General features: G+C 43.9%; 1 protein-coding gene across 1 annotated transcript in view; it reads right to left on the reverse strand.

The window, feature by feature from the left end:
• Window positions 1-23,794, reverse strand: part of FHOD3 (formin homology 2 domain containing 3) — a 429,142-nt gene that overhangs the window by 23,453 nt on the left and 381,895 nt on the right. Inside the window, 5 exon segments of the mRNA XM_024764148.1 lie at window positions 6,611-6,803; window positions 12,512-12,702; window positions 18,111-18,272; window positions 19,004-19,123; window positions 20,780-20,962. Of these exon segments, the coding sequence (XP_024619916.1) occupies window positions 6,611-6,803; window positions 12,512-12,702; window positions 18,111-18,272; window positions 19,004-19,123; window positions 20,780-20,962 (849 nt within the window).

The following is a 23,794-nucleotide window of genomic DNA, read 5'->3' on the forward strand; positions in this document are numbered from 1 at the left end:
TCTCAACCACTGTGCCACCGGGGAAGCCCTTTTGTCTTGTTTGTACTTTCCTTTGCTTTGCAAAAGCTTTTACATTTCATTAGGTCCCATTTGTTTATTTTTGTTTTTATTTCCATTACTCTAGGAGGTGGATCAAAAAAGATCTTGCTGTGACTTATGTCAAAGAGTGTTCTGCCTATGTTTTCCTCTAAGAGTTTTATAGTGTCCAGTCTTACATTTAGGTCTCTAATCCATTTTGAGTTTATTTTTGTGTATGGTGTTAGGAAGTGTTCTAATTTCATTCTTTTACATGTAGCTGTCCAGTTTTCCAGCACCCCATGTTGAAGAGACTGTCTTTTCTCCATTGTATATCCCTGCTGTCTTTGTCATAGATTAGTTGACCATAGGTGTGTGGGTTTATCTCTGGGCTTTCTATCCTGTTCCATTGAGCTATATTTCTGTTTTTGTGCCAGTACCATATTGTCTTTATTACTGTAGCTTTGTAGTATAGTCTGAAGTCAGGGAGTCTGATTCCTCCAGCTCCATTTTTTCCCTCAAGACTGCTTTGGATCTTTAGGGTCTTTTGTGTCTCCATACAAATTTTAAGATTTTTTTGTTCTAGCTCTGTAAAAAATGCCATTGGTAATTTGATAGGGAACACATTGAATATCTAGATTGCTTTGGGTAGTATAGTCATTTTCACAATATTGATTCTTCTAATCCAAGAACATGGTATATGTCTCCATCTGTTTGTATCATCTTTAATTTCTTTCTTCAGTGTCTTATAGATATAACTTTCTAAGAATTTGTCCTTTTCTTCCAGGTTGTCCATTTTATTGGCATAGAGTTGCTGTAGTTGTCTCTTAGGATGCTTTGTATATCTATGGTGTCTCTTGTAACTTCTCCTTTTGCGTTTCTAATTTAATTGATTTGAGTCCTCTCCCTCTTTTCTTGATGAGTCTGGCTAATGGTTTATCAATTTTGTTAATCTTGTCAAAGCACCAGCTTTTAGTTTTATTGATCTTTGTTACTGTTTTCTTTGTTTCTATTTCATTTATTTACACTCTGATCTTTATGATTTCTTTCCTTCTACTAACTTTGGGTGTTGTTTGTTCTTCTTTCTCTAGCTCCATTAGGTGTAAGGTTAGATTGTTTATTTGAGATTTTTCTTTTTTCTTGAGGTAGGCTTATATTGCTGTAAACTTCCCTCTTAGAACTGCTTTCACTGCATCCCATAGGTTTTGGATCATCGTGTTTTCATTGACATTTGTCTCTAGGTATTTTTTGATTTCCTCTTTGATTTCTTCAGGGATCCCTTGGTTATTTAGTAATGTATTGTTTAGCCTCCATGTGCTTGTGTTTTTTACGTCTTTTTCCCGGTAGTTGATTTCTGATCTCATAGCGTTGTGATCAGAAAAGATGCTTGATATGATTTCAATTTTCTTACATTTACCAAGGCTTGATCTGTGACCCAAGATGTCATCTATCCTGGAGAATGTTCCATGTGCACTTGAAAAGAAAGTGTAATCTGCTGTTTTTGGATGGAATATCCTATAAATATCAATTAAATCTATCTGGTCTATTGTGTCATTTAAAGCTTGTGTTTACTTACGAATTTTCTGTTTGGATGCTATGTCCATTGCTGTAAGTGAGGTCTTAAAGTCCCCCACTATTATTGTGTTACTGTCAATTTCCTCTTTTCTAGCTGTTAGCAGTTGCCTTATGTATTGAGGTGCTCCTATGTTGGGTGCATATATATTTATAATTGTTATATCTTCTTCTTGGATTGATCCCTTGATCATTATGTAGTGTCCTTCCTTGTCTCTGGTAACATTCTTTATTTTAAAGTCTATTTTATCTGCTACGAGTATTGCTACTCTAGCTTTCTTTTGATTTCCGTTTGCATGGAATATCTTTTTCCATCCCCTCACTTTCATTCTGTATGTGACCCTAGGTCTGAAGTGGGTCTCTTGTAGACAGCATATATATGGGTCTTGCTTTTGTATCCATTCAGCGAGCCTGTGTCTTTTGATTGGAGCATTTAATCCATTCATATTTAAGGTAATATCGAAATGTATGTTCCTATTACCATTTTCTTAATTGTTATGGGTTTGTTTTTGTAAGTCCTTTTCTTCTCTTGTGTTTCCCACATAGAGGAGTTCCTTTAGCATTTGTTGTAGAGCTGGTTTGGTGGTGCTGAATTCTCTTACCTTTTGCTTGTGTGTAGAGCTTTTGATTTCTCTGTCAAATCTCAATGAGATCCTTGCTGGGTAGAGCAATCTCAGTTGCACGTTCTTCCCTTTCATCACTTTAAGTATATCATGCCACTCCCTTCTGGCTTGTAGAGTTTCTGCTGAGAAATCAGCTGTTAACCTTATGGGAGTTCTCTTGTATGTTATTTGTCATTTTTCCCTTGGTGCTTTCAGTAAGTTTTCTTCGTCTTTAATTTTTGTCAATTTGATTACTATGTGTTTCAGCATGTTTCTCCTTGGGTTTATCCTGCCTGGGACTCTCTGTGCTTCCTGGACTTGGGTGGCTATTTCCTTTCCCATGTTAGGGAAGCTTTCGACTATAATCTCCTCAAATATTTTCTTGGGTCCTTTCTCTCTTTCTTCTCCTTCTGGGACCCCTATAATGTGAATGTTTTTGCATTTAATGTTTTCCCAGTGGTCTCTTAGACTTTCTTCATTTCTTTTGGTTCTTTTTTCTTTATTCTGTTCTGCAGCAGTGAATTCCACCATTCTGTCTTCCAGGTCACTTATCTGTTCTTCTGCCTCAGTTATTCTGCTATTGATTCCTTCTAGTGTAGTTTCCATTTTAGTTATTGTATTGTTCATCTCTGTTTGTTTGTTCTTTAATTCTTCTAGGTCTCTGTTAAACATTTCTTACACATTCTCAACCTTTGCCTCCATTCTTTTTCCGAGATCCTGGATCATCTTCGCTATCATTATTCTGATTTTTTTTTTTTTGGAAGGTTGCCTATCTTCACTTCATTTAGTTGCTTTTCTGGAGTTTTATCTTGTTCCTTGATCTGATACATAGCCCTCTGTCTTTTCATCCTGTTTATCTTTCTGTGAATGTGGTTTTTCTTCCACAGGCTGCAGGATTGTAGTTCTTCTTGCTTCTGCTGTCTGCCCTCTGGTGGATGAGGCTATCTAAGAGGCTTATGCAAGTTTCCTGATGGGAGGGAATGGTGGTGGGTAGAGCTGGGTGTTGCTCTGGTGGGCAGAGCTCAGTAATACTTTAATCCACTTGACTGCTCATGGGTGGGGCTGGATTCCCTCGTGTTGGTTGTTTGGCCTGAGGCCACCCAACACTGCAGCCTACCAGGGCTCTGTGGTGGGGCTTATGTTGGACTCCAGGAGGGCTCACGTCAAGGAGTACTTCCCAGAACATTTGCTGCCAGTGTCCTTGTCCTCACGGTGAGCCACAGCCATCCCCACCTCTGCAGGAGACCCTCCAACACTAGCAGGTAGGTCTGGTTCAGTCTCCTATGGGTCACTGCTCCTTCCCCTGAGTCGCGATGAGCACACTACTTTGTGTGTGCCTTCCATAAGTGGAGTCTCTGTTTCCCCCAGTCCTGTCCAAGTCCTGCAATCAAATCCTTCTAGCTTTCAAAGTCTGATTCTCTAGGAATTCCTCCTCCCATTGACAGACCCCCAGACTGGGAAGCCTGACCAGGGGCCCAGAACCTTCACTCCAGTGGACTTCTGTGGTATAAGTTTCTCCAGTATGTGGGTCACCCACCCAGCAGTTATGGGATTTGATTTTATTGTCATTGTGCCCCTCCTACCATCTCATTGTGGCTTCTCCTTTGTCTTTGGATGTGGGGTATCTTTTTTGGTGAGTTCCAGTGTCTTCCTGTCAATGATTGTTCAGCAGTTAGTTGTGATTCTGGTGTTCTCACAAGAGGGAGTGAGCACACGTCCTTCTACTCCGCCAGCTTCAACCTTAGAGCTTCTTTATTTCACCAGATGGCTGGCATTTTGTTGGCAATTACACACATGCAAGGTGCTGCACATACAAATCTCTAGCCTTCTTGATATCCCCCAGTCACTGGCATTTCATTTTCATAGAAAAGGAAGCTGGGGATGGGAGAGATTAAGTCTCACCCAGGATGACCACGGTCCTTGGCTGGGCTGTGGGAATCCTTGGATGGATAGCCTGCATTCTCACCACTCATCTGGGGTGTGATGACGGCAGAAAAGGCCACACTTACCTTGTGCTGCCTTGTCTGTGTCACCATTTTGCCTGGAACTAGTTTGGGCCACAAGGAACAAGGAATGACTTAGTTTCTCACTGAACCTTACATGGTAGGACTCCTGGATTGTAAGAAAGGAAGCCTTCTGCATATTCAGAAACAGAGAAAGAAGAGGAAAGACAGGCACACAAAAGCAGATGTGGGGCTACGAATGTAGGGTCTTCAGATTTTACCCAGACTTCTCTGTGTCGTATAAAATAATGTTTTTTCTAAAGTCATCTCTGTTTAATTGCAACCACTTCCACCATCATTATTCAGCATCTATATTAAAAATGACTTACTACAGTTGTCTCTAAAAATCACTTCCAGCTCTAATGCTCAGGGGCTCCGTGATTCTCTATTGCGTGGTTTTGTTTTCAGTGGTCTAAGTTGTGCATATATGTTGTTTGCTACCCAGATCATGACATCTTTGGGGTACAAGCTTGTCTGTTATTGCACTCACATCTTCCTAGGTGCCCTGTGCCGCTTTCTGGGCACACTATAGGCGCCTAATTGACAGCTGGAAAAACTTGAAGCTCAGTCCTTTGCTTCGGGTGACAGTGTCCTAATTTTCCAGCAGATGGCAATCTCTCTACATGAATGGTGCCACTTGGACCACTAAAAACAGGGACTACCTTGAGGATGAACCCTAAAAAAGCCTGCACTGTCCAGACTTTAATGAGAATTTAAGTATTTTTGAATCCAGTTCTAGAAACATTTACCCCTGTTTATAAATAGTAATACTGAATATTTTCAGAGAAGGACAGAACTTAAAAATTAGTGGGATCTGTAAAAAATCTCAAGAATTTGGCAAGAAATTCTGGTGTGTTTTCATAACTATAAGCATATGCATATTGGTCTTGTATTTTTCACCCTCCAGTATGTTTCATTTCCACAAACATAAGCACTTCCCTTTTAAAACTTTTAAAAATAATACTTTGGAATGAAATGTGGGCTATAGTTTGCCCAAATGGATTCAGTTTGCTTCCTTAGTTGCTGTCCTCCAGGAAGCTGAAGATCCGATTGAACCCAGATTTCAGGAGAGGAGAGAGAAGACTCAGCTGATGGTACTGGCCTTCAGAACAGTCTGTAGAAAGGGTCCCTTCTGCAGAAAAGTGATCTGAGCGCTCCCTAAGGGTCCAGAAAATTCCAAGGAAACAAGGGATCAAGGGTGGGGTGAATGGTGAGGGGATTAGTCCCTGGTTCTCCTTAGAAATGCCTTAAAATGGTAACAAAATTGTAATGCATCCAAGAAAGTTACACCCTCAGGAACGTGGATAGTAACCATATGTCTTCTGTTTCTCCTACAGTGTGAACACCCGTCTGGCACATAAGGCAGCCTCAGTGAGTTCTTAAGTGATTTTATTCCTCCCGGAAGAAATCTGCCTGACTTGGGTTTGGCAGAGGTTTGCAACCCCAGGATGATGCCACTCCCTATGGCTTACTCCTTTGCCTATCCAGTCCCTGGATCACTGAGAGGCAAGGTGACGCTCAGATATATATAAAGATGGGCTAAACTTCATAAAGGCTCGTTAGGGAGGCATCTGCCCTGTGTGTCTTTGTCTGTCTCTGGCATCCTCATGCATTGCTTTGCCTTCCACTTACAAAGCATCTCCCATCTGATGTTTTCCCGCTGCACCCGTGGTGTGGGTGGGCTCAGGGCTGAAGCAGAAGAGATGGGGGAAGAGCCCAGGAGCAGGGGAGGCATGCAAGTGTGCAGGGCCCCCCCAAGGGGCTACTGGGAACTCCTGCTGAATGAATTCACTGTCCTCTGGGCTCTCCTTCCACCCTGATACCCTCAAACTCAAGGGACTGCCAAGAGCCCATCAGATTATGTCTTTGAGCAACCACATCAATTATTTCTCCATTCGGATGCCTAGAATGGGTGGTCCACGTGTCAGCTGATTGGTTACATAGTATCATTGTGCTTATTAAAATCCTGAATCAATTCCCAAATCAGTACATTTGTCTTCCTATTATAAGTGCCGTTACCTTTTGTATTTTATTTTTTTTGCTGTATGCGGGCCTCTTGTATTTTTTCTTCTCCTCTTCCGTTCTATCCACATCTCAAAGGTTGTAAATGGAATCAAGCATTTAAAGTCATCAATATCATACAACACACCAAGTTAATTAAGTGGTGGGTTAAAGTTCCTCCACCAGCCACGCATCCTTAATTTATATCTTAGTTCTATGTTTTTGTTTTCTTTTTTTGGCTGTGCTGCGTGGCATGCAGGATCTTAGTTCCCTGACCAGGGATTGAACCCGTGCCCCCTGCAGTGGAAGCGTGGAGTCTTAACCACTGGGCTGCCAGGGAAGCCCCTGTAGAGAGGTTTATGGTTGATCGGACTTTCAGAAGAAATGAAATAAAGAAACTGGTTTCATGAAACTTACATCAGTGATCATCTTCCCTCGGGTCTTATTTCTCTCTCTGTGGTTGGCCCGTTTCTGTTTCTGCTGCAAAACTCTTTCCCTGGTGGTGCGATACTCCAGTGCAAACTCACTGATGATCCTACAGAACTTGTTTATGTTCACTTCCCGAATCGCATAAGGTGGGTGACCCATAAAGAGCAGAAAGGAGTGGAACCTGCAGTGAAGAAACAACGGTGGCAAGGGCTTCAGGTTTAAGGAACAAAAATCAGTTGCCTGCAAACTTTCAGTAAAAAACCGATCAGCCAAAGACACTGCTCTTCATTCTTGGGGCTCTGAGGTTGAAGAATGAAAATGCAACCAGAAATCAAGTTCAACTCACTTTCTTACTGACAAAGGTGGTGGGATTTCAGGAGATTTCAGGGATTTCTTCGTGCTTATCTGTGTTTTAATGTCTTTTAAAACTGGGGTGTAAAACTTTTTCTTTTAATAAATTTATTTATTTATTTATTTTTGGCTACACTGGGTCTTCATTACTGCGCACAGGCTTTCTCTAGTTGTAGTGAGTGCGGGCTACTCTTCATTGCAGTGTGCAGGCTTCTCCTTGCAGTGGCTTCTCTTGTTGCGAAGCACAGGCTCTAGGTGCACGGGCTTCAGTATTTGTGGCTCGCGGGCTCTAGAGCACAGGCTCAGTAGTTGTGGCGCACGGGCCTAGTTGCTCTGTGACATGTGGGATCTTTCCGGACCAGGGCTCGAACCCGCGTCCCCTGCATTGGCAGGCGTTTTCTTAACCACTGCACCACCAGGAAAGTCCCAAAACTGGTGTGTAACACTTTTATAAGAAAAATGATAAAGTACTATTTTAAGAAAAATATTGCATAGTTTCTAGATCATATGAAAACTGAATAAGGGATAAAGAAATGTTGCTTAGCAATTTTTGGGGAACCCACTTTAATGAATACGTGGAATTGACATGAACATATTTTGAATAACATGTTAATTCATGACTTGTAAAAAGATGCTTAAAGTAAATATTTTGAAATATTTTCTTGCAATATTACATGCAATCTTAATTTAATTAGGACACAACAAACAAGCAGGCCTAAATCAATTTATTTCAGCTGTTTAGTATATAAATTAAAAATTACTGGATTCTATCTACTTAAAACTTTTGGAAAAAAAATTAAATGAACAAAGAAGTTCCCAATTTTTAGGTATTAAGGAAATAAGAAAGAAGATAGTAGGAGACAGAGGATAATTTTTATGTTGAATAAACAGTATTATATAACTGATACCATTAATTGTATAAAAAAACTTTTCTGATCACTCTTATTTGTACAGCTTGAATAGGGGTTTGGTTTATTTTTCAAATGAAGGACAGTGGCTTATTCTTTTTGTGAAAAATACTAAAGGAAAGCATATGACATGCATTTAAAGGGGGATAAAAAATGCTGTTTAAAACCAAAAATGCTAGCTAAAACTATAAAACTCTGAAGAAAACATAACGTATAACTTTTCATGAGTTTGGATTAGAAAATGATTTCTTAGATATGATACCAAAAGCATAAGAACCCAAAGAAAAAAAATAAACTGGACTTCATCAAAATCAAAAACTTTTGTGCTTCAAAGGATACTCTCAAGATTGAAAAGACAACCCAAAGAATGGGAGAAAATATTTGCAAATCACATCTGATAAGGGGTTTGTATCCAGAATATATACATAAATCTTACTACTCAACACTAAAAAGACAAATAAAAATGGACAAAAGATTTGAACAGACCTTTCCAAAAAGATTATTGGCAAACAGCTAATAAGTCCATGAAAAGATGCTCAACACCATTAGTCATGAGGGGAATGCAAATCAAAACCACATTCAGACACCACTTCACAATCACTACAATGGCTGTAGTAAAAAAGACAGACAATAACAAGTGTTGGTGAGGATGTAGAGAAATCGAAACCCTCACACAGTACTGGTGGGAACACAAAATGGTTCAGCTGTGGTTGAAAAGACACAGTTCTAAAGAGTTAAACACAGAGTTAACCTATGACCTAGCAATTTCATTCCTATACATATACTCAAAAGAAATGAAACTATGGGTCCACACAAAACCTACACAAATCCCATGGCAGCATCATTCACAACGGCCAAAAAGTGGAAACAACCCAAATGTCCAACAACAGATGAATAAACAATATGTGGTGTATCCACACAAAACTGGCCCTGCTACCTCTCTGACCTCATTGCCTAGGACGTCAGACACACTGGACTCCCAGTGATTCCTTGAACAAGCCCACCTCAGGGCCTCAGGCCCCCAGTGTGGTGTGTAGGGGACCCTCGGGGGACACAGCTGAGCTGAGAGCCTGCAGGGACTCTAAGGAGGGGCGGGGTGGCCACTCCACTGGGAGGACCACAGGCCCTAACAAGGCATCCAGTGCTAGCTCTTCCCTACGCCCAGAACATTCTTGCCACAGACAGCTGCCTGGATGGCTCTCTTACCCCACAAGTCTCTGTCCAAATATCACCTCCTCAGAGAAGCCTCCCCTAACTGCCCTACATAAACCAGCATGTCCTTATCACTCCCTATCCCATTTACACTCTTAATTTTTCTTCCTGGCTCTTATTACTACCTGACATTATATACCGGAGATATGGCACGATATTATACATATTAGGATAGGATAGTGTAATATACACATGTATTGCCACTTATCACTACTCAAGATCTGTGTGTAAGAGGAATCAAGGGAGGATGATCAGCCCACAGCTGGGTCCTATTTTATACATAAGTACTACTCAAGATTCCTTATCCTCTGCTTTCCAGAACATTGTTTTTATCTAGCGGGGATCCAATCTTAACATATAAGTTGGAGATATGATTCAAGTACAGTAAGTCCCCTACACACAAACCTTCAAGTTGCTTTCAAAGTTGCGAACATGCGTGCCAGCCCCTGTACGCAGGCTGTTGTACGGTACTAGTGTACTTTTCAAGGTACTGGACTGTAGGATTGAAAGTGTTTTCTTTGTTTTTTGTGTTTGTTGTTTATGTATGTATTATTTGTGTGAAAAGTATTATAAGCCTATTACGGTACAGTACTATATAGCCGATTGTGTTAGTGGGGTACCTACTACGAACACACTGGACTTAGGAATGCACACTCGGAACGGAACTCATTTGTATGTAGGGGACTTAACTGTATATATCTTGTAAACAGGGGAGTAATAAGCAGCAAGTAAAATTCACACCTGAAAAAAGATTCAGATGTACCTTTGAGAGGAAAGAAACTGTGGCATTCCTTCAGAAGAATAAAGTGGGTGTGCCTTTAAGGGAGTAAAACATTTAAGGGATTTTTGTTAGTTGAGTTTGTAACTTTAATAACACATGACAAGAAGGTCTTACAGTTGTGGAGGGGCTGGTTCCCCTCATCAGTGTCGTAAGGCACAAGCCAAACATCTGTGATATGTTCCACCTTCCGCCCTTTTCCTCATGTGTGCCACTGAGTAGGGTGTCTGGCCCGGAGGGGTGGATTTGGGGGCACCGGAGGGAAGCCAGTGTGGGTGTTCGCTTGTTTTCCACCTGTCTCTCCCCGAGGAATGCCAGGTCCTTGCTGTAGTTCTCCGTGCCTCCCAGGAAGGCATTTCTCCCCACTCTCACCTGGTCCCCTCTGCAGTGTCTGCCATGGTGTAACTACAGCCCAGTGACTCCATGGGAATTGGCAAGTCAGTTTGTACATCCACAGAGTGGGACTGGCTCTCACTGCAGCAACGCAAAAGGGCAGGTTACTCTGCAGGTTTGGACATCTAGAACAAGATGTTCTTAGCCAGGCAACAGTTTGAAAGTCAGGTTTTGCCTAAAGAGAATTATCTAAGTTCTTTTTTCTGCTCCTTTATTAAGAGGGGTCACTGGAGTCACTAAGCGGGGGAAGAGGGGGGCGTCAGATAGGAATGGGAGCTGGAAGCACCTGCCCCCATTAGCTCCATGACAGAGGGGAGCAAAGAAGGTGGGCGGCCAGACGGGTGTCCAGTAAAGAGCATCAGGGATCCAGGTCACACAAGAGCAACCAGCATCTGGGCAACCAGCTTACCAGGGAGAAAAGGACAATCAGAGCAAACACCATATGCATAACATACATATTCGCACATGCCATACACACACACACACACACACACACACACACACACACACACACACACACACACACACACTAGCTTAAGGAACAGATATATCACCAAGCTGAGTCTTAAACTGTCTGGGATAAGATGGTTACTGTGACCAGGCATAATAACTTTACAAGACTTTCATAAAACTGCTCCAGTTTCCTGCCAGTCCAAATGGAAACTATTTGTTTATTTGAGTAGTTTTAAGTTGGAAATTGCTTGTATCATACAAAGCCTGGAGGGCCAAAGCAGCTTACACTCTCTGTCTCCCCTTTTTAGCCATGTTAAAAGCAGGGTGTACTTTGCTTGTAGTAAGAAATTTGACAAAATCTCTGATAAGATCCTCCTACCCCAAAGGCAGCTGTGAGGTCCAGATGAAGTACAGGGAGGGGGATTTACAGTTGAACAACTAAATTCCAAAAGTACTGAGTAATGGTTAGTTGTCAACCTGGAGGGAAGATTCTGTTCCTTATTCCTATCCAGTCTAACATTTAAAGACTACCCTCACCACCCCCCGCCCAGCATCAAGACCCAGGAGGTAGGATCACCCAAATAGCACGTGACACAAGCCGAGAGAGGGCTCACAGGCAGACAAGAGAATGAGGTGCTTTAAAAGTTCTGTATGGGTTCAAGAAAGGTGAAGGAAGGAAGGAAAGACAGAGTACGGGGCGGGGGGGAGGGGGAAGAGAAAAAAATAATAAAAAATGTGAACTGTACAGGGATAAATGAAAATACCACACATTTGATTAAAAATAATAATCAAGTACTCAAGCACAAGAGTGGGAGTGGGCTTGAAGAGCAGTTCTCTGGGGAAAGCCTGTGGTTTAGATGACCCCAAGGGAGGGCTCCCTTAACAGAATTGCAAGGAGGCCTGTTTCAGAGGATCTGTTATCAGAACACCTGCTCCAGGGAAACCGCAGCCTGTAGGCCTAAACATTTGCTCACCAAGGTGCAAGGCCCAGCACAGAGCACGCAGACCCAGAGGCCAGGGTGAGGGACCTGCAACCACGTTCTGTGACAAGACAAAGGGGAAGAAAGTGGGATGCCTAGTAGGAAACGGCTTGACCTGGGGAGTTGGAAGACCTAGTCCTGGTGCTGCCACCACTTACAAGGGAGACGGCCCTAGACAGCCATGGAGCTGTCCCAGACCCTAGCCAGCCTCCTTGTAGTCAGGCAAGGCCTGACACATCACTGCTGTGTCTCCCAGGATCCAAGAGGACCCATATCATCCTCTGGATCAGCCATCAGGAAGCCTGATCCAGAGGATGGGACCCATGGTGGGACCCAGGCTGTCTCTAGGAGGGCTGCAGCACAGAGCAGCCATCCGAGAATGGATGAGAGAAAGGTCTCAGAAGGCAGGCTGTGCTTGATATGAGGAAGGAACCTTCCTAACAAGTCAAGCTGCCTTCCAAGGATATGTACTTTCTGTAGGCAGAACTGTTCAGGCAGATGCAAAGATACAGGGGCCAACTTGCCAGAGATCTTACAGATGCAATTCCTGATCGAGTAGGATTTGTGGATGACAGCGTCTCTGAGATTCCTTCCCATCTCAAGATTCAACAGCATCATATTATTGGTGGGTGTGTGTGTGTGTTTGAGAAAAATTAAGTACTCATGAAACAAAAAAGTCCATCAAAGGTGCACTTGCTATGTACCAAGAATTTACAAGACGATGTTAGTAAATTTAACCTTCAGACCTTGGTTTGTGGAATATCTTCAACATGTCGTTTTACTGATGTTTGCATAAGCTCCTCAATCCACTCACCTGTTAATTATTCTTCTATGGACAATCTTTAAAATTATAATTCTCTCTGCACAGTCTTTTAGGAACTCTGACATCCGTTGTTTTAAAACTGGTTTCATTTCATGTTTTGCAATTGCCTTGAGGTGATCCCATGAAGCTTTGCATCGTCTCTCCATCTGACATAAATTATCCTGAAGTTGATCAAAGTCAACCTGAAAATCAGAGAGAGAACATTACCAAATGCAATGAAATAACCGGACATCAACCTGACCCAGGAAACGGAACTGCCTCTGGGAAGAAACAAACATCAAAACCCAATTTACATCTTGAAATACAAACATATTTATGGCCTAAAAATTATCCACATGTCTTGACATCAAATTATTTAGTGATAAAACTTCTCCAAATGAACTCAATGCAGTGTCACCTTTTTTTTTTTTTTTTTTTGCCGTATTTGGAAAGAAATCTTAAGAAAGTCTTTGGGAACTGTAAATTAAAACATGATATCAAGGAATCTAGTACAAGATGAACTGAGCAGATATCTCATAAAATTTTTCAGAGCTCTCTTCTTCTTTAGATATTTCATTTGAGGTTGGAGGAATGCACCATTGTCCTACATGGATGGCCTTGATATGCTGGGGCCAGTTAAGGGGCAGCCGGAGCTTCTCTTCACCATGATCATTTTTACATTGTGTGACAAATTATTTATCCATTCATTCTCTCATTCAAACAACACTCAGGCAAAAACCAGCGCATGCCGGTCCCCCTCCCAGGTATGAAGAAGACAAAGATCAATGCGGAAAGAGACCAACTTGCTGTTCCCAAGGAGGCTCATAGTACAGACAGGTGGTCACCGAGCTCTGAGCATGTACAGAACCCACCAGGCCTCTGTGTCTGGGTATCGGGGTGTGTGGTCCATCCCATCTGCCAGCAGATGCAAACCACGTGTGCAAAGAACATGTGACAGAACATTCACTTTGCTCTTCAGGGAAGTGGGACCAATTTGGATTGACTAAAGTGGACTGAGATGAAGCTTTCTAAAAGAATGCTTTGATAGAATTTCTAGACTAAAACTTATGGGAATCAGAGAGTTAGCCGTGAAATAATACACTTGAGGGTATTTAATGCAGGGAGATGTGAGATAGGGGAAAGAAACTGAAAAGACTAGGAGGGGAGGAAGAAATAGATAAACTGGTGAGCTGAAGGGAGGGAACTGAGGTGGATGGAGAGTGAGAGATGGTGGGAAAGGGCAAGAGCCTGGCAAACAAAGGTCAGGAGGAGAAAGAGAAGGTGGGGAGAGGTAAGCCGCCATCGCTTAGATGCCGTGACTGTGGTCACCGGAGCAAGGCTTGGAGGCAAGTGCCCAAGGGGACTGGCTGGAGTGACCTCAGACCTCCAGCCCCACCCTGAGAAAGACAATGGAGGAGGCCAAGTCAACAAAAGTTGAATCCGTGAGAAGATCTGTCACCAGACAGGATGAAGGTATGCTGGGCATAGGAGATGCCCAAGGGGCCAGGCAAGACTTCACACGCCCTGGATTTCTTGGGTGCTGTGGTGCCAAAAACAGAAGGCAAGTTGAGGCAGAGGCTGGGGATTCAGGTAAGCGGTGAGCACTGTGGAACTTTGAGAAAAATAATTTGCCTGAAAACAAAGGAATTCTGGATCCAGATTAGAAAAGCTCCATTTTCCTATGATACAATGGAGCTGAGAAAAAATCTGGCATCTACCTGAAAGAAAACGGAATGCAGGTTTCGAAAAGAAGGACCGAATATTTCAAAGAATAAGTCTAGAAAGGGTTCCAGATGGTCTGGGATTGACACATAGTATCTAAGAGGTCTAGGAGATGTGATGCCAATTGTAACAGGTCTAATCAGAGCTTCGCCATCTGTCCTCATTTGCATCTAGCAGCAACCTTGATCCGCAATATCTGTAATAACTTTAATAAGTGTAGTAACTTCGGTTCAGCTCAGAATGTACTGAGCAGCTTGGTACAGTCTAACCAGGTGATGCCTGTCCAGCACTGCAGTGGACACAGAGCGGTTGGGCAGAAACCACGTTAGAGATGGTTTTCAGGGAAGAGAATCCACTGTGAGCCTTTAAAGGTAGTGGCAGAAAAAAGTGACCTCACTGCCAATGGAAACCAGGTGGAGAGCCTTTGACCGAAAGGTGTTTGAGGGTGGAGCTTAATGTAGCACCTTTTGAGGAGACCTAGAAGGCTGCCTCAGCTGGCTGTCTCCTGGGGCTGACGAAACCACCGTGATCTGAGTCTTCACAGTTACTTCATGGCCTCAGATTCTGTAACTGGCCCCACTTCATGGGGGAGAAACTGTTGCACAGAAAGGTTAAGGAACTTGTGAGAGGCCACACAGCTGGTTAGTGGTAGAGCTGGGATTTGAACCCACATCCCTCTGGCTCCAGAGTCTAAGTTCTCAACCGTCATGCCTTAAGCCTAGGTTTGTCCCTAAAAAAATCCACCCCAGAGAGAGAGCTGGCCTGGCCTTCTGTCGTGAGAAGGAAGTCCTCACCAGGAAGCCCTCTCCTGAGGACTGCTCCACGTGGGCCACCTTCCGTGTGTAGGAGGACATGGAACTGTGCTGTGAGGTAGTCAAGTCTTATCAAGTTAGTCTGGGGTGGAGTGGGCCAACTCAGGGACGAGAGCCAGGGCTGCAGAAGGGATGGGGCAGGGAAAACACACAGTATGAGTAGTCTGGTGCTTTAACAGCAAATTCTTTGACACCCAGCCCTTCAGAATGTAAAGCCTAAAATCCTTCCCCTTGAATGTGAGCCAGCTTTAGTGACCTGGTTCTAACGAAAAGAATGTAAAAGCTAGGTCATAAATGGGGAAGAGCTTCTGCCTGGAGCTCTTGTGTGCTCTGTCTCAGACCACATATTTGGGGAAAGGCCATCTGCGAAGTCATGAGGACATTCAAGGAGCCCTGGGAGAGCCCGACCTGCGAAGGAACTGAGTCCTCTCTCTAAGAACTAACAGATGAGTGAGCCCCCATGGGAAAAACTTCCCAGCCCCAGTCGAGCCTTCAATGACTGCAGCCTCAGCTGACATGTTGACTGAAACCCCAGGAGAGAACCTGAGACAGAACCACTCATGAAATAATGTTTCCTATTGCCAAAATTCATATGTTGAAGCCCCAACTCCCAGTACCTCAGAATGTGTCCTAATCGGGAAATAGGGTCATTATAGATGTAATTAATTAAGTTAGGATGAGGTTGCAGTGGAGTAGGGTGGATCCCAATCCAATATGGCTGGTATCCTTATAAGAAGGGGAAATCTGGACATAGACACACAAGGAGAACACCATGTGAAGATGAAGGCAGAGATGGGGGTTATTTCCAGCAAACCATCAGAAGCCAGGAGAGAGACATGGCACAGATTTCTCCCTCAAGAGAAACTGACCTGGCCAACACCTTGATATCAGACTCCTGGCCTCCAGAACTGGGGAACAAATTATTTCTGTTTTTCTAAGCTACCTAGTTTGTGATACTTTGTTACAACAACCCTAGGAAACTAATACATTATCCTGAGCCACTAGCTTTTGGAGTGATCTGTCACACAGCTGTAGATAACTAATACATGCAGGTAAAAATGTAAGGAAGAAGAGCCTGCACGGTCACCTGCCTCCACTCCCAGAGCCGTGGGGTCAAGTCAGTGATCACGCTTCACTGTCGCTCTCTGAAAGCTAACGTGACTTGTCAGCACTCTGCACAAGCCTGTAAGTCCCCCCCGCCCCCCGCTGCCCCTCTAGGAGCAGCCAGAGCTATGCCCACCTCCACTCATTTCCACCAGCCCCTGGTGGGACAGTTTTCTTCCAGATGCCAAAGTAACCTGCTCTTCGTGGGTTGCAGTGATGACACCCAAAGTGACACACCAGGGGACGGAATGAATGCAGCTGGGGCTGGGGGGCCTTGAAGCTGATTTTGTACCTATCTACACATAAGAGCCCCTCAAAGCCCCCCAGAACTTTGGAGTAAAGGCTAAGAAGTGGTGGTAGATGCCCTCTTGGCATCCTGTTGTAAGTCACATGGGCCTGGGTCAATAGTCGTCCTTCGTAATTGCCGAGGTTAATGGGGAGAAGCTACCTGCAGGTCTGGCTTGTGTAGCCGGTCTTTAGGCAAGGAAAGGCCTGATACTGAGGGGGCCCAGGGCAGTCACTGGGGGCCAGTCTGGTGTCAGGGCCCCTAGGCCAGGGCGACTTTCATCAAAAGCAGGCTCCACCCAGCAGAAGGCCCTGGAAAGAACAAAGGACTACTGATTTGTAAAAAGGGAACTGATTCGTTCTGGAAACAGGCCCAAATGAAGGGGATCCAGAAGCCCTGTCTCAAGAATTATAGGCAGACTCTATCTCAAGAATTACTAATAAACTGTCTTCCGAGAAGGTGCTCATGGGACACCTAGAAGACCCCCGTTGGGACACTCAGAAGGGCTTTTGGAACACTGAAGTAATATTTCTAAAGACTTCAGAACAGTGCCTGGCACAGAGTACAGACAGAGAGAGCGCCTGTGAAACAGAAAAGTCTGTCCACTCTCAGAGCTGCAGGATCGCTGGCCTTGCCTGTTTCTGCCTCAAGGCAGGGCCACCGTCAGGCTGGCTCAGGGCGCCCAGCTCAGTGGACCTGGCAGCTGCTGGCCTGAGACAGGTGAAGGAGGGTCCCAGGCCCCAGGTCCCCACAAGCCAGCTCTGTGGGAGAAGGCAGGGAGAGGGAAAGCTCCCTGAAGAGGAACCTAGCAAAGCCCTTTCCCGCCTCTGCCCACCACCCACCACAGTCTCTCCTATGTTCATCGCTAGATTCCAATGTGTCCCGGAGCTAAACGCTGTTCTGCTTTCAGCTCCCCAGCCGGGTTGTATTTCTGGGAGTTTCTTCCACACTGACCTGGCCCTACTGAGGCCCATCCCTGTGAGTTCCCTGTTGCTTCCAAGACCCTTACATCTCCCAGTTCTGTTGTGTTTGGGATCCCTCTGGGGTTGTTTGGCCCCAGGGATGCTTCTGCAGCGGGGGCAGCTGGCTATCCAGCTCTTACAACTAAACCATAAGCTCATGAAGATTTCAACTCTGCACTAAGCTTAAGAGTTTGCAGCTGAGGGGCCAATGCCCTACGCTGTTTATGGCCCTATAAAACTGTTCCCTTGGTGTAAGATCACAGGCAGGGCCAATCTGTAGGGGTCAGGGGGCCAGGCGTGCCCTTAGTTTCCTGGCTCCGCACCTCACTGCAGCGTCCTATGGAAGTCTGAGGAGGAGGTCAATTGCATCTTGCGCACATTTTTGCCCACCTAAAACCAGCTGGGTGATTTCACTGCTCTGGAGAAGCCAGCCTGGTGAGTAACGCAGCTGAACAGGGGACGCCAGGGTTAGGACTGACTGGGATGGCAGGCTTGCTTCACATACCTCAGCAGGAAAGAATCTGACAGAGAACCAGAGATGGGAAAATGATCTCAAAAGTCCATTAGACATGGCACGAGACGAGTTTTATTCACAAACTCTAGAGCAGGGGGTGCAAGCATTACTTGGGCGTTTTAGTTAACAGAGTCTGTGCTCCGCAGAGAAGACTGATGCAGAGCCAGCCTCTGGGGACAGGCACGCCCACTCTTCCGAGCCCCGGACATACCTTGGCTGACCTGGTGACGGCCCCAATCTCTGAGTACAGATCAGAGCTGTCCGGGAAGTTTTCCACCACCATGGTGCACACGTGGTGGAGAAGTGACTGCTTGTGCACGGTGTCTTTGACTTCTGGAACCTTCTCGAGGTAGCTTAACTCAAACGCTTTGGCCTGTTTGGGGAACGTTCAATAAAAGACAGGAAGAACAAGTTTCACGCAGGTTCTCAGAAAGGCCCAAATGGTTTTAGAATCAATGCTCTCTTGAAGGAGCCCAATATTTATTTCCTCTGTGAGTGAAGCATCTCAGGCCACACGCTCCATCATCCTTAGCTGACTACACACGGACCAGCCACCCTGAGAGCAAAATGAGCCTCCAGCCCTTTCCCACCACGGCCATCAGCCACGGACTATCCCAGGGCTCTGCTCCTAAATCAGGGTGCTGGGATGGGGTGAAGGGGGCGGGGTCTCTGCCATGTAGGTATCTACAACTTCCCTAATCCCTTCCCTGTTGCTTTTCTACTTCCTGGCCGAAGATAGACCATTAAAACAAACAAAAAGAAGTTTGTTTATAATGTGTGTGAGTACAAATATTTAAGTGATAAGCTCAGGGGAAAAAAGAGAAAAAGAAAAAAACAGGGTAGAAGAAAATAGCTCCAAAGTCAATTTTGGGAGGAGCCAAGCTTCACAAGGAATAAAGTGCTTATTTTTCTAAGTTTTCTTATTTATAGCAAGATACAGGCTTGAATAAATAGGCCCTGATATTTTAAGGACAAAACTTCTAGATTTTCACCGAAAAACACAAAAACTGTTTGTTCAATTGTGCTTTGGAGGACCAGAGGTACGACGTCCACTGGCAAGTGAAGGGCAGGGATTTTGTGAAGAAAGGGATGGGAAAGACTTACATTAGTTCCATTTAGAAAGTTCCCAATGGCTAAGAGAGTAGACAGGATAAAGCCCAAGGTTTTATTGTTCTCCAACTGGTCTATTCCTTCCTTCAGGTCCAAAAGTGGTTCTGCCACTTCCTTTCAATTAAAAAAAAGTTAGAAGAAGGTGATAGCGAGCGTAAATTTTGGTTTTACTTCGTTCTTTTTAATTTTTGTACAAGGTCATTACCAGTGGAGTTCTCCCAGTATAAGGCAATCCCATGTGATGGGTACATGCTCCCAGGTGTGGAAAAGAGCAGAAGGGCAGCAGGAGAAAGTCTAGCCCCAAAGTCTCCTCAGTGCAGACCAACTGGGTACCTGTGGCTCACAGGAGCTTGGTTGGGTGACATCTGCTCTGTCATCCCCTGTTCCTGCCCATCTCCAAAGTTCAAGCAGGACCCTCAGGTTATACTCTCCTCCCATTCTCTCTTCTGACCATGGTTGATGTCTGTGAAACTCTTCACCTGCAGGTTCCTTCAGCATCGGAAGCAGTCTTCCTCTTTGCCTTTCTCCTCCCAGGCAGATGACACTGGAAACTGTGGCCTCATCGTCCCTGGACTCAGGTCTCCTAACCTCCCCTCTAGGCACTCTGTGGCTGGCCACCTCTTGGCCTGGGTTACTTTCTAGAAGGCCATCGTCCTCATTACTCCAACTTTCTTCAAAACTCCCACTCTCTCAGGTGTCTAGCCTGCCCTGTGGCCTCATGGCCTCAGTCTCCCCTTCCCTCTGTCTTGTTGTTCTGTAACCACCCCCCACCTCAGCGTCCTCACTGAGGCTCTCCCCAAGCATGGACCCCAAAGCCAGAAGCTTCAGCTTCATTCTCTCCAGCCTCGCTTCTGCTAGGCAGGCCCTCCCAGCCCCTGGCCAAGGCTGACTCGATGACCTGTTTTCTCCCTGAAGTTACCTCACTTTTCTCCAGAAAATCATCTGAACATGCTGACTAGTTCTGCAACCACGTCACCCTAGCAGTTCTAGGATTCTTCAGCCCTGCCTGATTCTCGAATGGAGTCAAATATAGCAGTTTCCTCCTGAAGCAGCCTTAGCCCACTGCTACCTGCCTGGCCCTCAGAAAGGACCGTGCTCCCTCCTTTGCGGAAAGAGGAAGACCACACAGCCTCTCCACTTCCTCCGGGTATTTGCTCTCAGTCAAGCTCACCTCCAGCTCACCACTCCTCCCTCCCTCATCCTCTCCATGGTTCCTTCTTCTCAGCCTGCAAAAAATACTCACCTCTCACCCATCCGGAGAGGACACCTGCTTCTTCCACTTTCTACTCGGGATGAGTGTTCCCATGCCTTCACTTTCCTTCTACTCTCCTCTCAGCCTCTTGCAATCTGTTCATCTCGGATTTTCTACTGTGATACTCTCTCAAAGGGACCCAGTGACCTGCTGGTTGCCACAGTCAATGGCAGTGAGGTGACCATCATCAGCTAGAAGGATTGCAAGTCACTTCCCATATTGTGTCTTTCTGTATTGTCTAAATTTTCTACAGTGAGCATATAGAGTCAGAAAAACATTTGATTGTTGTTTCTTTTTAAACAGTCAAGTATCTGAGGCTGGTGCCAGACAGACACTGGAGAATAACCCTCACTGGTAGGCTGCTCATCACTCGGTGTAGACACGACCCCAGCACGATCAAACCCTCACCCTTCAAACCCTGTCTCAGGAATGATACTTCACTATGTTCACCGTTAAAAAAATGAACGTTCTCAACTCTGGGGACATAGGACTGGCTGCCTCTCTTCCTAAGTGCTTACCTTTTCTGTAGTTTCATAATCCATTTTGAACGCCCAGAGGTGGAGCCGAGCTGAGAGCTCGCTGATGGAGCACAGTGTAAGGAGGAACTGCTCTGCACTGCCCAGGGGCACCTCAGGGTTGGCCAGCTGCGCTTCCTGGATTTTCTGCTTCTCTTCTTCAGTGGGAATCATGGTTAGAATTTTCTGGAAAGATGGAATGATAGAGTATATTCTTAGTGATGGACCCCTCGATGTTTCCAAATTCATATGGTAACTTCCCAACCAGGTAGTAGAGATGTTCTGCTGTCAGTGCTCTTATCATATACAGCTGCTATATACCAAGTAAACTTTAGAGTGGAAAAGCCCTACGTAGCATCTAAATTTACATTCATTTGTTTTAACATTCTTTCTCTTTCTTTAAATCTCCTGTTCCATAAGCAACTTGCCCTAAATTTCCTGGTCTTGTACATGAAGGACATTCTAGGCAAGAAAGGGATGGGGGGTGAGAGAAAGGTGAAAGAATAAGATAGAAGATTAGAGAACAGCTCCCTGTTCCCTAAGAAATAGAGTAAAGTGTGTTAAGCATATAATCTTCTCACAGATTAATTTAAGAGCTTACAAAAATAAATCATTTACCAAGAGCTCAGACTAACTTTTGTACATGGGCCATATTATAACTTTAATTGTTTTAAATATTTCAAGTATATTTCAAATTTTATATAGAAATGAAAACGTCTTAACATCAGGCTCAGCTCAAGTCTGACTGAGGAAAAAATGATGACGGTACTTATAAAGAGCAATACTTACCTACTAATGGAAAGAGTATCACTTTCTGCTTTCATTTGTTTCTGGTAAAAGTCAATTGTGGAAGGCAGAGGGAGCAAACAGGCATCAGAAGGATTATGACTCTTATAAGTTCAAATTCCTTAGTGATTACATTTCAAAAGAAGGTAAAAATTCCCACCACGTGACATTTAACATACAACATTACGAAAGAGGAGGTGTCACTATTTTTTTCTCTCGTTTATCAAATGAGAGTATCAAAGCAAAGAAATACACATTGTGCCATACTTTTCGGTAACTTATGTTAATTCATTAATTCTAAGCGGCTTTGGTTACTGCTCTACAATAGCAACCATCTGGATAAAGTGTGGGAAGGAGTTCCGGTTCTGGGGGAGATAGAGTAAGCAATACTCTGTCTGTCCCACTAAATGCAACTATACACCCTGGACAGCAGGCATGGAGCAGCTACTTGAAGACTTTTTAAAAAAGAAATAGTGGTAGGTGGATTGAGGAAGAAGACCAGAACTGAAAGCTCAACTGAACTGGTAATGAGTTGACCATTTTTCCTCTGGTATTCCCTAGCCTGGGCTCAGGCAGCCCAAAAATCTGGAAGAGGGTATCAGGTGCAGACAGAGAGAACGCCAGGGGAGCCCTCTAGTTCTGACTCGAGGTGTGGGAAAGGGTCTCCTAGCGGTGGCAGCAAGGTTGGCAGGTCCTAAAACTCAGATCAAGGGAACATTCCTCTCCAGTCAGTGGAGCTGTGGTCCCAAGAGGTGGGGCAAACCCCTTACGCTTTTCTTTTCTATCTTCTCTCTGCTTGGCCCCAGACATGGGCACAGTCATAGCAAGTGCATGGTAAAGTGAGGTAACTAAAGACCCAGCTTTCACTGGAGGACTAAAAAGGAAGGCCCCAGAAAACCAGAAAGCAGTGGGGAGGTCATGAAACATGAAGAGCCTGCAAAGCAAGGGCACAAAGCTGTTTAAGAACTTCTGAGCTTCTCCTTGAGCTGTTCGTGTGTGAATCTGACCTTCAAAAGCACATTAAAGACTTTGAGACCTGAATTGGTCTTTGAAAACTTTGAAAACTGAGCTGACGTTGGAACAACAGTCCACAGAAGGTGGGTCAGAATCTGTGGCTTGAACTCCAACAAGTGATGGAACAATTCTTAATTCTTTTTATGAAGCCAGAATGATCCTGATACAAAAACCAGACAAAGTTAATCTAGTCGAGAAAACTACATACCAATACCCTGATGAATCAGATGCAAAAATCCTTAACAAAATATTTTAAAGTATATAAATAAATGCCAATATATTAAGATATATAAATCTATTGCTATATTTAAAAATAGCCACAAGGTTAGTTCAATACGAAAAAAATTAATCAATCTACCAGATTAACAGTGTGAACAAGAAAATTCACACAGTCATTTCAACTGACTCAAAAAAGTTTTGATAAAATTCAATTTCCATTCATGACAAAAAAATCTCAGCAACCCAGTAATAGAAGGCATTTCCCCCACCTGATAAGATACATTTATATAAAAAAAAAAAACCCTACAGCTCATTTCATACTTAATGGTGACAGAGAGAATGCTTTCGCTCTAAGAATGGGAACAAGACAGGGTGTCCACTCCCACCATTCCTATTTAACATTGTGTGGAAATCCTAGCCAGGTATATAAAATTTTAAAAATACATACAGATTGGAAAGGAAAAGATAAAACTCTTCCTGTCACAGATGGTGTAATTGTCTACATAGGAAATTTTGAGGAATCTACAAAAATCTTATGAAACAATGAGTTAAACAATGTTGCATAATATAAGCTCAATATACAAAAAAATCCATTTTATTTCTATATATTACTAATGAGCGATTACAAACTGAAATTTTTAAAAAAATGCTATTTACAATGAAATACTTAGGTATGAATCTGACAAAGCACGTGTAGGATCTGCATTTGGAAAGTAGAAAATGCTGATGAAAGCAATCGAATCGTCTAAAGACGATCTAAATGAAAAGAGAAGGAACAGTGTTCACAGACTGAAGGATTCAACATAGTCAAGATGCTAGTCTTCCCAAAATTGATGTATAAATTTAACTCAATTCCAATCAAAATAGCATGATTTTTTGTGGATATAGACAAGCTGATTCTAAAAATTATATGGCAAGGCAGAGGACCAAAACAGTCAAACCAAAATAATTTTGAAAAAGAATACCCTTGGAGGAGTCAGACCACTTGACTTTAAGACC

The sequence above is a fragment of the Neophocaena asiaeorientalis genome, unplaced genomic scaffold, assembly GCF_003031525.2.
Source record: "Neophocaena asiaeorientalis asiaeorientalis breed wild unplaced genomic scaffold, Neophocaena_asiaeorientalis_V1.1 scaffold670, whole genome shotgun sequence".
Lineage (NCBI taxonomy): Eukaryota > Metazoa > Chordata > Mammalia > Artiodactyla > Phocoenidae > Neophocaena > Neophocaena asiaeorientalis.